Source organism: Grampus griseus (assembly GCF_964374135.1).
Source record: "Grampus griseus genome assembly, chromosome: 20".
In the NCBI taxonomy this organism is placed as follows: domain Eukaryota; kingdom Metazoa; phylum Chordata; class Mammalia; order Artiodactyla; family Delphinidae; genus Grampus; species Grampus griseus.
Genome location: NC_139014.1, coordinates 49,047,744 through 49,061,524, shown reverse-complemented (window position 1 = coordinate 49,061,524; position 13,781 = coordinate 49,047,744). Strand labels below are relative to the sequence as shown.

Here is a 13,781-nt window from a genome sequence, read left to right as displayed (position 1 = left end):
TATTTTTGGTACTTTTAGTAAACAAAGAGAATTCACCTACACTTCAGGAATAATTCTAGGACTTAAAGAAGACATAAATTCCACAAATGTGCTTTGTCTCCCTGTCAATCAAAGCTGGGGCTCTTTAAGATCTGCATGTAGGTGTATCCCAGGAAACCTCACGATGGTGGCCACATGCCACTTCGTCTTCCACTGACTGATGCCATTAATGCCCAACGCCTCACTCCCCTTGGCCTCCCAACATCATCACAGCAGCATGATGCCTGCCGTCCTCATTTGTACTGCATGGCTTCAGCAGGGCCAGGTTTCACTGGTTGGTGTTCCTTTCCCCAAACACTGTCGTTACTCTTCCCAAAGGAATGAGGTCTAACAACTGAGGAAACACTACCAGGTCGTGGGCGAGCTGCTGGATGAACTGAAGGGTCCTGAGGAGCAGTGTGGCCCCACAGACGCTCTCCTCCACGCCCTTTCTGCAGTGAGTACGGACGATGCTCTGCTCTGCTTCTGCCCTCGCGGGCCGGAGGTACCCACTGATGCTCAAGCCTTGTACTCCCAGGCGCTCTGCCGACTCCTGGCGGGTGCAGAGGAACTTCACCATCAAATACTGGAGAAGGACAAGACAGAGGTGAGGAGAAGGACTTAGAAGCCCCAGGTACTGACGAAAGGGAGATAAAGGCCTTTCTGGGCAGGTCTTCCTGTGACTTTAGTAATTAATGAGGTACCACTATGCCTAGCACTGGAGACACAAAGTATAAGCCCAGCATCTACAACGAACAGGGAAGAGACAATACAAACGCTGAAGTCAGGTTTGGGGAAAGTTCACAATAAGAGAAACGGCACTATTCCTGCTTCAAGGCAAAAACAGGATGAGACAGAATGAATAAGAGAAGGACGTCTGCTCTGTGGCACAGTCATTTTGAAACAGACAACAGCTATATGGTGAAAAGAGTCAATGACTGCCCTAAGGGATCATCTCCAAGCCCCCAATTACCTGTAATCCATGTGCTGGGAGCCCAGGACACAGCCTTGTCTGCTCAAAGCTAAAACCATTTGCAAAGCCCAACTTCTATGCACACTCTCTGCTTATTATAGTGAAAGCTCCTTTGTTGAGGGCCTTTCAGAATCCACTACTCAGCTGCACAAATATTTACTGAGCACCTACTATGTACAAGCCCTAAAGATAGTTCTTGTTTCTCTTTTTTAAGCTTCTTACTAAGATTCACAACGGAGGTTAAAAAAAATTAAGTAGCCAGATAACCATTGTTTCTACAAAAAGACATCTCTCTTGCATTTAGGCCTGTGGACTTACTGCTCCCTCAGCCTGAAAGGCCCTTCTCCACACCTCTCAGCCTGGCTAAAGATGACAGCTTAATCAACTTTCAACACTTGGCATCGCACCAACTTTCCCGGGAAGTCTTCCCTAGTGAATTCCAGGCTGGGTAAATGTTGTTCCTCTAGGCTGCAACAGCCCCCTGTGTGTCTCTTTATCAGCCCATATCACACTGTCTCATACATCTGTGTCTCCCACTAGACTCGGAGCTCCATGAGGGTCATGATCACGTCTGATTCACCTCCAGGGTTCCAGTGCTGGCACAGGGCCGGCACAAAATAACCGCTTGATAAACACTTAGAGTACAAAAGGAGGGGAGTGGGCAGGTGTGCGAAGGCCACACCTCACTGACACTTACCTTGGCAACCCTGCACTGTTGCAACTTGACATCTGCTTCATCCCACTCTTCCTCCAGCTCAAACCAGCCAATAGGATCATCCTCGCCAAGGTTATCAGACGGGCAACCAATCCTGTAAACACAAAGGTAATCACAGAATGTTCTCCTATTCCTAAACTTCTCAAGGGTCTAATGAATAAGGCACCACCTAAATGGCATTTAACTTGTTTACCCAGCCTGTCGGTTAACAGTCGAGGACGGGGTGTGGCACGTGGGCCTCTATGAGCATACAAGGGAGCTGGCGGTAACATCCTCCCCATTTCTCAGCCTCCTCATCTGTGCAATGGGAACTATGATTAGTCCCAAATATAACCTGAGAACTAAGGAGAAAGTCTGCTTCCCTAGATAACTTGCTTATCTGAAGAATGAGACCTGAAGTCAAGGCATCTGAGATGAAGCTACTCAGGAATAAGGTACAATGCAACAGTTGGTGTGTGCTTCTGGAAAGATCCAAAGGAGAGGCAGGTTCAGTTTTCTTTCCCTAGGTCTGGCTAACATAGGTACGACCGGCCTGAGATTCACAACTGCAACAACTGAAGGGTAAAAGCTGAGGAGCTTTCAGATCCTGGAGCTCCAAAAAAGGAAAACTTCAGCCTTCACAGGCCTCAGGATTTTTCCCTATTACTTAAGAAGTCCTTCCAGGGAAGCATTTCAACCCAAAGGCTGAAGAAGTACAACTGTGTGCTGTTTCTTTTTTTTTTTTTTAATTTATTTATTTTTGGCTACGTTGGGTCTTCGTTGCTGCACACGGGTTTTCTCTAGTTGCGGCAAGTGGGGGCTACCATTTGTTGTGGTGTGCGGGCTTCTCATTGCATTGGCTTCTCCTGTTGCGGAGCACAGACTCTAGGCACGCGGGCTTCAGTAGTTGTGGCACGTGGTCTCAACAGTTGTGGCTCGCGGGCTCTAGAGTGCAGGCTCAGTAGTTGTGGCGCACGGGCTTAGTTGCTCCGTGGCAGGTAGGATCTTCCCGGACCAGAGCTTGAACCCGTGTCCCCTGTGTTAGCAGGCAGATTCTTAACCACTGCACCACCAGGGAAGCCCTTGTTTCTTTTTAAAATTGGATACTTGAATGGTACTTCCTTTTTAGGAATTAAATAACTGAGAAGGAGAAAATGGCAGTCTTTTCAAGTAACATTCCTAAAACTTTAAACTATTTAGTCTGTGATAGGCTAACAAGCTAGCCAACACATGGGTATTCTGTATAGATAAGATAAGCAAACACAGGGATTTACAAGAAGAAAACAGCAAGAAGAAAAAGACAAAGGACCCAGAGTACGTTTTGTAACAGAGAGAAAAAAACATTCTCTTCTTACAGTTAAGTCTTTCTTAGCATAAACCTTTCATGATATAGTTAACCCTAAAACCAATGGGACAGGTGGTATTCCGTCTTAGCCCAAAACCATGCCAATGACTTTCATCAATACGGTGTGTTTGAGGATTTTTCAATTCACCCTTTGGGAGTCATCAAGGAAATCCTTGAGATACAGAGAGCTGGCAGGATGTCAGAGAGTGGGGAGAAGCAACCTTGCTCACTACACCCACTCACAGGCAGGGTGGAGAAAACAGAGCTAAGAATCAGTCCTCTTAAATATGTACAGCAACCAAACAGCTGGTCCCAGAGTGTGCTAACTGACCAATGTCTGACCAGAGGGCAGACAAAAAAAAAAAAAAAAGGCAAGAAGACAGACACATGTTTATTACCATTTTGACCTCCAAACTGGAGAGGGACTGATAATATGTAGCCCAAGCAAATCAGGATTTCATAGTAGTTCAGGCTGGAACCAGGAGCTAAAATCAACAAGGGACTAGCAAATAAGTCTGCATTTAGGTTCCAAAAAAAATCATCCTATATAAGATGTGAAAGATCTTGTTGGACAGCAGGTTTAGGGGAAAAAAACCCTATATCAATATGTCCCAGGAGTGGGACACAGCTACTTAAAAACAAGTGTATCTCTAGTTATTGTTTAGAAAGAAAAGCATCTTTTAAAAAAGCATGTATGCATGATGGGAGAGAGATTTGTTTCAATTCATTTAGAGGGCTGAAATTAAGACCACAGAGTTGAAATTACAAGTGTAGATTTCAATAAACATAGAATATGTTACTGAAGTGCAGTGAGTTCTCCATCATTAAGGATATCCTAGGGAGGCTGAGTGACCCTTTGTCAGGAATGCCACCAAAGGAAGTCCAGCAGAGAGAGGCAGTTACTCTAGATCCTTGCTATTCCACGTGTGATCCGTGGTCAGCGAGCATCAGAGTCGCCGGGGAGCTTGTTAGAAATGAAGGTCTCAGGCCCCAGGCAGAACCACTGATTCAGAATCCGCATTTTCACACAATTATTGGTGGTTCATACGTACATGAAAGCCTAGTAGTACAGTACTCAGTGATAGTAAAAACTCCAGCACCCCACTACCTGTGAAATACAGGAGCAAAAAGGGCAAGTCTCGGGCTCAGCTGCATGAGTTTTAACTTGCTACTAGTAATAAGGGAGGTAACACTGTCCAAGAGGTCACCAACGACGTCTGTGGCTAAATCCAACAAGTCCACTTCTAGACTTACCTCACCGACTCCGGGGTAACATCCAACACTGTTGCCCACTCCCTACCTCTTTAACCACGATTTTCCCCTGGCTTCCCTGCTGCTTCTCTGGCTGTTTTGCTCAGCCTCCCTTTCTCTGCTGCCCCATAAATGCTAGTGCCTCTCAGCATGTTGACCTAAGGTCTCTGTTCTTTCTTCCCAGCCCACACACTCCTCCAGAATGACCTCTTCTAATTCATTTTAAACTATCAACGAGGGCTTCCCTGGTGGCGCAGTGGTTGAGAGCCAGCCTGCCGATGCAGGGGACACAGGTTCGTGCCCCGGTCCGGGAAGATCCCATATGCCGCAGAGTGCCTGGGCCCGTGAACCATGGCCGCTGAGCCTGCGCGTCCGGAGCCTGTGCTCCACAACGGGAGAGGCCACAGCAGTGAGAGGTCCACAACAGGAGAGGCCACAGCAGTGAAAGGCCTGTGTACCGCAAAAAAACAAACAAACAAACAAAAACCTATCACCGAAATGTCTCTCATATCTCTGCCTTCAGGACAACATCTCTTCCAGGTTCCTGACCTGTTTATCCAACTAGCTGTGGGATATCTCAGAGGCTTCCTAGAACCTCAAATGCAACAGGACCAAAACTGAGCGCATCATCTTCCCACAAACCTGTTTTCCCCGAGGTATTTTCTGTCTCAGAAAAAGGCGCTACCAATGTCCCCTCTGGCGAGCCAAGAATCCAGGACTCACTGATGCCTAAGCCTCCTTCTCTCTCCTACTGTACATCAGTCACTCAGCAGGTCCTGCCGCTTCTACTTTCTAGCCGTCTCTTCAATCGTCCACATCTGTCCATGGCTCCTGTTGCTGCTCTAGTTGAGGTTACCCACACTCTGGCTTCCCAGGTGACCGTGACAGCCTCCCCCTTTTCATCTGGCCTCCCCGCTCGCTCTCCTCCAGCCCACCTCACATAGCAGGCTCCAGAGCAGCACTTCCAAACCACAAATGCGATCTCTCCTCGTTCTTCTTGAAGCTCCTCAGCAACACACTCCACCCTGCTCCCTTCCCCTGCCCCCATGGCTTTCAAGATAAAGTCTAAACCCTGAAACAGAGACAAAAGGGCCTTAATAACCTGACCCTTTCCTAGCTCTCCAGCTTCACCTCTCCCCACTCTCCAACTCACGGCACACCTCAGCAACGTGGGGCTCGTCAGTCCCTTGTGTACGCCAGACCCCACCTGAGTTCTCAACTCTGCTCTGCTCTTTGCTCAGGCCACTCTCCTTCCACTTCTTCAAGTAGTTAATTAGCTTTAGCTCATCCATATTCAACACTTCCTCCGGGAAGCCTTCCCTGATCAGGTCAGGTGCTCTGCCATATGCTCCCAGAGCACCTCATCCCTCCTACCCACCTCGCATTTATAGTACTGTGACACTGTAGGCTTTATCACCTGTCTTCTGAGCTAAACAGTAGGCTCTACAGAGCAGGGAACGGGCCAATCTGCTCATTACGGTATCTTCAGTACCTAGCATCAGGCCTAGCACATCGTAGGTGCTTAATAAATATTTTCAGTAAAAACACAAAAATAGGAGGAGGGAAGCTGGGGCCTGGGTAAATTTTCCAGTGGCTAGATAAGACTAGAGACCTCAGGCTGCCCACAATTCAGGCATGTATTATTACCCAACCATTTTGAAGATGTGTACACCTGGTCACAGAAGGGATCAAGTAAGAGACTATGAACAAATTAAAATATATGTCTTCACATGTGCTGCCAGAAAGCAATGAATGCTCATGGCCACTGAAGATGGGTTAGTGGCAACTTTTCTATAAAGAAAACGTATTTCACCAATAAGAGAATGTATACAATCTTATTAACTATAAAGATTTTTATTCTGTTCCTTACCTGCTTTTTACAAATTGCCTGAATTCCTGAAGCTTCCATTTGTCATATTTTTCAAACCTTTTGAAGTGTTCTTCTGCATGAAATTTATCAGAAGATGAATTATAGGCAAACACCAACCCACACTGGGCACCAATGCCACCACGTCGAACCTGGAAATAGAGATCTAAATAAAGTACATCAAAGGGACGAAAGTTCTGTGGCCATTTTGTTCCCAAATAATATGGTCAAATTCAAATAGCTTAACGCAAAAATCAAACCAACAAAATGAGATTTAAAATACATTAAGTCCTGGAAAAGTAAGAAAGCTGCTTCCCAAGAAATGATTCCTTACTTTTCTTGATCCTTATACTCACACCATCTACAGACTTAACAATCTATTCATCTTTGTGCCCTTGCCCTCTGCTACAGGCCTGACACAGAATAAATAATCACTAAATGTTCAATGAAAAACCAGTGACATGGACCTCTGAAGTACAATCATATTTTTAAAAATAGCAGTAACATTTCCTAAAGAAGGCAGCATAAGAATTACCATAATTCTGATCTGAGTAACTTGAAAGGCAGATTCAGTTCCTGTAGAAAAAATAGTACTTGCTCTGGTTTTTCCAGTCTCTGTAAGAAAACCTACGAAAAAGAAAAACTAAAGTTAGGATGACTGAGGCATCTGTAATAACCCTAAGAACTAAGACCAACAAAACCAAAGCTTATCCTTTGAGGCAGAGGGCATCTAGTCTACCTGGTTCTCTCATAAAAATTAGAAAAAGAAAGAAGAAAATTAGAAAAAGAATTCCCCTCTGGGCAGAAGCAACCCCCCGAGAGACACCGAGGTAACAGATCATGGTCCAGGTATAACTTGGTCAGAGCAAAATCTTTTCAACTATACAGGCCGCTCAGCTCTGAGGTAACGATAAAGAAATTAAAATGTTGATAAAGACTGTGACTTTAATTCAAAGAGACAAAAGACTGGACAATCAATCACCTTTCTAAACCATTCCTGAAACCATGACTGACGTTTGGCTGGGCTGTTAGAAGCAAGCAGGCTTAAAGGCTGAGAGAGGAATTAGATAGCTTCTTGAATACTCTTTCAGGAAAGACTGTAAAAGTCTTTGAAATGGGCAAGAAAAGCATGCTGGGTGTTTGTTCAGTGCACTCTTTGGGTCATCTCCACCTTTCTTTGTCTCTGAACTATTTTACAACTCTGTAACTTGTAGAATAGTAACAGTAATGCAAAAGATTCTTGTCCACACAAATAAAAATTGTGTCTATAGGAACATAGCTGATTATTCCTTATGAAGACTGACCAATTTTGCAACCATCTGTAGATTCGTGTCAGCATTCTTACTGGTCTATGTGTATTAATGAATTCTCCTTTGACCTGCTTGTAACATCTTACTGGTTCCCTCAGTAATTAATGGGATAAATAAAAAGATTGACGTCTTCATTTTATATTTGTATGAGAGTTGTGGTTCACCTTTTTTGCTGTTGTTAATTATCCTTTAAAAATTTACAAAAAGGTCTGTTAAATCCAAAGCTGCTTTTCTCTTTCCAACCTCTGTAAATTATATAACTTACACATTTACTCAAATCAGCCTGACCACCCATTCTTCCTGAAACCACGAACTGCTTTCAACCACTCTGCCTTATCAAGATGAAAAGACTAAAACCAATTTCATGCTTATTTCATTACACTGGGTTCAATAAAACAAAAATTTGTGAAGTTAAATCTCCGTGAGAGATTTAAATAATATGCATTATTTGTCACCAAAACCAAGAAAATTAAATCCAAAGGAACCTTTACTAAATCACAGGGAGAAGCTATTATTGATCTAATGCTATCAAATAGTAATTCTACAGACAATTTTAAGAAGCCATACGGCCAGAAATTCACACAATTCTACTAACAGTAATACTAAAAACGATCCCACTTATTGAACTGTCACCTTTCCTAGGAGGTCTGGATGCCTCTAACTAATCAAATCTATTGTAAAGGCTGAAATGCTGCCTGGGAGTAGCTGCCAGTTTTCATTAGTCTCAAAGTAGCTGAAGCAATAATTTAAGTCAAAAGAATCAGATTCTTTTAAAATAACATTGCCATCAATTTTTTTAAGGCCCAAATAAATACATACGTTAAACAAATAAAGCTTAAAAAGTAAATAAATAAAACCTCTGTGCTTCCTTTTCTTGGTAAAAAACCAGCTCATAAGTCTAACTATAATATTTTAAAGCTACAACTGTTTGGACACCATGCCCCTCCTGCCCAATTTATTCTCTTAAAATGACAGGAAGAAAATAACCAATCTCAAACGTAAAGAATTCAATAACCCTACTCCTTCAGTTCTATTGGCAGCAGTCTGCACTCCTTTAAAATGCCAGACTCATGGCTGTGACTCACGGGAGGTCAGCCCTCGGAGTGTCCACGTTCGTGTTCTCCGGGCACTCTGTGCAGCAAGGGGGAACGTCCAGTGTTTCCCAGAAGCTGGGGAACTTGAAAGGTAGCAGTGAAAAAGAGCTTTGGCCCCCGTAAGGGGAAGAAACAAATCACTCCTCAAAACCCCACAGTTCCGGCTGTGAGGACTTTCCTCTGTCCTCCCTGTCTCGTCAGGTTCATTTTTTTGTAGAGGACGGAATCCTAACCTGAGTTACAAGAAACAGACAGTGACGGTTGTGGAGGGAGAAACCAGGGGAAACCAAGGTTCCTCCCCACGCCCAGTCACATCCCACCTGGGTGCTCATCAGAAACACAACAAAAGCAACAAATCCACACACTACAACTAGTTTATGCAATTTATCCATGCAAGGTTAGGTGGAAGGCAGGGAGGAGAGGGGGATGGATGATACACAGGGAGAGTAGCAAACTATTCAAATCAGACCAGGCAGAAGAGCTGGCAAATGCATTTCAATAGCTACAGAAAAACCTGTGGTGCTTTCAGACTTAGAATGGTGTTAAAAATCCAGGCTGATTTTAAGGACAATGCAAACACCCTGTATGGTATTATAATGATGGATATAGGTCATTATACATTTGTTCAAATCCACAGAATGGAAGACATCAAGAGTGAAGCCTAAAGTAAGCTATGGACTTCCGGCGATTACGTGTCAATGTAGGTTCACCCTTCGTAAAAATGTACCACTCTGGTGAGTGATGTGGATAATGGAGGAGGCTCTGCATGTGTGGGGCAGGGGGCATACGGGAAATCTCTGTACCTCCTTCCAGTTTTGTCGTAAACCTAAAACTGCTCTTAAAAAAAGAAAATACAGTCTTTAAAAAGAAAGACTAGATGGAGACAATCTGAAATTGTTATAAAAGTTTAAAAAAGTAAGATAAAATAAGAGAGGCCTTTCAGTAGATGATGATGAGAGTATGAAAAAAAAATCCATACACTGGTTTTAAGAAGATTCTGCCTTACATACTCCAGAGACAAAAATCCCAATTCTTCAGAGAGCAAAGGAAAACTGCAGAGGGCCTTTGGTAGAGTGGTCTTGCTTTCCTGAGTGTGGGAAGGGGGAAACGGGCAAAGAGCTGCCACCACCTCCTCCCAACCCCACTTTGGATGGCAGGTGACTGGGCGGTCTGAGGTGGCCTTCAGGGTGGCAGGAGATGAATGTGGGGGAGGAAATGTGTCTGCAGAGGCTGAGCTGCTCAGCGAGGACTGCAGGAAGCCTGTCTCATGCGGTAGTCATGGCTTAAGAAGACCACCAGGAGGAGGTGGGACTGGTGAGGCACGTTTTCCCAGGCGTCTTCACTTCACTGGTGCTAATGACCACAGGAAACAGAACAGAGAGGAGGCGACTACTGAGAATGCACAAGGTCTGTTCTGCTGTGAGGCAAGCCAAGGCGAAACCGAGTGCAAAGTGGTAAGGCCAGTTCCCTTCAATGTTTGATAACTGCTGGAACATTCCACGTCCTTTTCTGAACTGGCAATATTCAAAGCAGTATAGTGAGTAGAAGGGGACATGTGCAGGCGACTAACCAGCTGGCCAACAAGACGGATGAGGAAGAGACTCACAAACACTCCCTGGATGAGGAAAAGAGCCACAGCGCTGAGGAGCACATCAGCAATCACCATGCTGACGCCAGGGAAGGAGTGAGGCTTCCTTCCAGACACTTCAAATGCCAGAGCAGCCATATGGAGAAATACCCTCATCTTAAGCTACGTTTTTAGCACTAAGTGCTACTGATCCACTGAGTGTCTCAATACTTTGAGATAACACAACAGAAAGACAGTCTGAACTTAAAAATGGTAACTTTTTATATTCCAAGAGGAGAAGTCTTTGCTTTTCAAAACTGAAGGCTCTCAAGTACTTTTAAGTTGTTACAGGTGACTGACACCTAGCAGGTGGCAATACTGTAGTAAAGAAATCACGCAAATGGTTCAGGAACCACTGAAACCAACTGAAGGACATCGCAGCGAAGACTGCATATCTTGAAAGTTTCGAAGACCACAGTGCGGTTTCACACAGCCTCTAGTGAGCACCATGGCCTTTTCGACTCACTAAAACCCGACAGGTCCACCACTCACCGTCCCTCGTCCACGGCTCAACAAGGAGGTTTTCAGGTCCTGACTTCTCTTCTTTTCCCTTGACATCACAGGCCTGAAGAATCAACTGCAGAGGTTTACCTAATCAAAGAAAAGAAAGAGAAAGAGACAGCCTGAAGCTAGCGCTACGAAAAAATGGAAACTAGAACTCATTAGTGCAAATGGAGAGCCTGTGGACGCCCAGACTGCTCAGTAAAAATCTACCCATTTAAAAGCTAAAATAGGAAGTAATATTAGACAAAAGTTGACACCATCCTTTTCTGCTTTCCTGAAAGAAACAAAGTACAGCTTATGTCCCTAAGTAATTCTGAGGAGAATCATTCTAGAATAACCACTAGCTGGAAACGAAGCACACTATAAGACACAGATTAATAGCACAGGCTCAACATATTTGTGTGCCGAGTGGGGGGAAAGGAGGAATTCCTAAGACACTGTTTTGGAGCCAATAATTAATTTTATTGTAATTGCATTTAAATATATAAATAATGTCTTAGCGTTCTAGGTCTTGTTTCTTTAAAACGTCTCCAGGCAAATTTTGAAAGTTTTCAAAATTATAAAAATCAACTTTTGCTATAATGATCTGAAAATTTTTCTTTTTCTTTTAATAATATAATGAAAACCTTATAACCCTATTAACCTATAACCCAACCCAGAACTAGAACATTATCAATAATGAACAGTCCCCCTATGCATTCCTCCTCCATCCCGTGCTCCCTGCTCAAATAACTGCTAAACTGAATCAAAAACCTTTCTGGAGAATATTTTCCAGATACTACGTATCCCTCCCATTTGGCTGTGCCTTCTACGGGCCCCTACCCCTCCAAAAAAATGACCTTTCCAAAACTGGGGAGGGACTGGATTTACAAGACATCGATTGTCAGACTTAAAAAATTAAACATAAAATACATTATTATAAAGTGATATTTAGGCAAAGGTACAAATATCATGAGGAAGTATCACAGTATTGCCTCTATTACTGAAGAGGATGGGATCCAATACTGTACTTGTGGACAGAAACTTTACCACTAGAGGCCAGGACAGCACATGTCCACTGCAGTCATCTGCGAGTAGCTGTATGGACTCCTGTGTTGAGGATTAGGAGGCCCCACCCTGGGTCAGTAGAAAAGTGCTAAGATGGACTGCCATTGGGCCCAGGAGGGGAAAGTGATAGCAGGCATGTATGTATGACCATCTATGTTGTCCCAACCAACTATAAACTATCACGAGGATGCAGAGGGATGGATTCCAAGACAAGGATCCTTTGCTCTGGGTCTGGGGTAGTTTCCTCCCTCCTCCAGATGAGAGGTACTCCAACTTCCCAACCTCTTGACCTACACCATGAGACACTCCCATACTTTTATCAAAGATGGCTGTGTTCAAATGGCCACCATGCCTAAGTGATTAGGCCAGTAAATCCTGGGAGTACAGCGTAGTGAACACTCAGGTCCCCTTCTGCTAATGCATCCATAAATGAACCAACATCTCCCTTCTCCCTACCAGCCCCAAAGAAGACACGCTCTTCCAGAAATCATTGTATAACTACAACGACCGAGCCTACAAACTACACAAAAAGATAAGAAGATGCCAGGAAATCCCACGTTGGTGATGGTTTTATGACGTGTGCATCATGCCGAGGTCATTTACCATATTTAAGAAGCAGGTTCTGCCTGACTGATGCCATGGATGAGATGAGGGATGAGGCATCATAGTGTGTGTCCAGGTGGTCAGTGACAGTACACAGAGAGCTCAGCACTTTCGCAACACTCCCTCTTGCTAGTGCAAAAGCCAGAAGAGTCAGCTCCACCTCTGGAGTAGAAGAGCAGCTATAAACAAAGAACAAAAAACACTTCACTTCTTAAAACTATGAGAAAATCCAGGTAGCTCAAACTCTGTGTAACTGATTACATAAGCAACATCAAGCTGCCATATGCTTTCTCTGTTTACCAGAAATACTTTTTCAAAATCCTTACGACAGCCTAAAGAAAAACTAAATCAACCCAGAGGACCAGGAAATTAAATCCTCACTTCTGTAACCTTCACCTATAAGTATTAAATAATGCTATCAACTTTAATAAGGCAAACTTCATAAACCAAAAATAAATAGGCTGTTGCAATAAGCCCCTGCTATGAAGAAGCCTCGGGTAATAATTCGGCTTGGCCAGAGTGTTAAGGGCTTATTCCTTCAAACACCAATAACATGCTTTAGATCTATTCCACATCACATATGCTTTTTTAAACATATTACACTGAAACTTTTAAACCTGTCTAGATGGGGACTTCCCTGGTGGTCCAGTGGTTAGGACTCCGTGCTTCCACTGCCGGTGGCATGGGTCTGATCCCTGGTTGGGGAACGAAGATCCCCACATGCCATGTGGTGTGGCCAAAAAGAGAGAGAAAAAAAAAAAAACCCTGTCTAGATGGCTCAGGGCCTGGTTTGTACTCTAACAGGGCTCACTGTGACAGAGCTGAGTGTCCCCACACTACGCGATCCCTCAAACAGCTAGCAGGGTGTCCTTTCCCAGGTCTATGGACAATCAGGCTTGTTAGACCTGTTCACGGAGACAGGAGGTGCTGGGCTGGGGATGTGAGGGAACTGAAAGGCTTTGCATTCTGGACTTTGAGACCCCTGCTCTAGCTGAATCGGAGGATTACTCCGCACCCACCCCCAATTCCTGAGGGCAGGTGTACTGCTAGATCATGGAGTTTACACGGGTACACCGTTATTTCACTTTCTCTTCAGTCACTACAAATGATTCTTTAAAAAACAAAAAATCTTTAAAAGATTTTAAAATTAAAAAAAAACGAAAAGGACTTATCAAGCCCATATGCCCTCTATCCGCCACCAGCCCTTATCAACCTTAATTTTACCTAGTTATCCTTATGAGGAAGCTGTCCACTTCTTCCAGAACGTTGGGAGACAGGAAAGTTGAGAAATCTGTAGATCCTGGTGAGAGGGAAAGTGGAGGCATGTGCTGCAGTGCCTTCCTAGGAGTGTAAAATGTGCAATCAGAACAATCCCTGGCAAACAATAAACTTAATAATACAATTTTAGACCAAAAAAAATTGTTGGAAGCTTGTTTGGATTAATCCCT

The 13,781-nt window shown here is 44.0% G+C and overlaps 1 protein-coding gene across 5 annotated transcripts in view; it reads right to left on the bottom strand.

The window, feature by feature from the left end:
* Window positions 1-13,781, bottom strand: part of ZZEF1 (zinc finger ZZ-type and EF-hand domain containing 1) — a gene marked incomplete at its 5' end in the record, with an annotated part of 111,795 nt that overhangs the window by 72,707 nt on the left and 25,307 nt on the right. For all 5 annotated transcript variants that reach the window (XM_082678577.1, XM_082678576.1, XM_082678575.1 and 2 more), the window contains 7 exons: window positions 389-604; window positions 1,689-1,800; window positions 6,152-6,300; window positions 6,684-6,775; window positions 10,672-10,770; window positions 12,334-12,512; window positions 13,558-13,674. In XM_082678577.1, coding sequence (XP_082534703.1) covers window positions 389-604; window positions 1,689-1,800; window positions 6,152-6,300; window positions 6,684-6,775; window positions 10,672-10,770; window positions 12,334-12,512; window positions 13,558-13,674 — 964 coding nt within the window. The remainder of the gene's footprint in view (window positions 1-388; window positions 605-1,688; window positions 1,801-6,151; window positions 6,301-6,683; window positions 6,776-10,671; window positions 10,771-12,333; window positions 12,513-13,557; window positions 13,675-13,781) is intronic.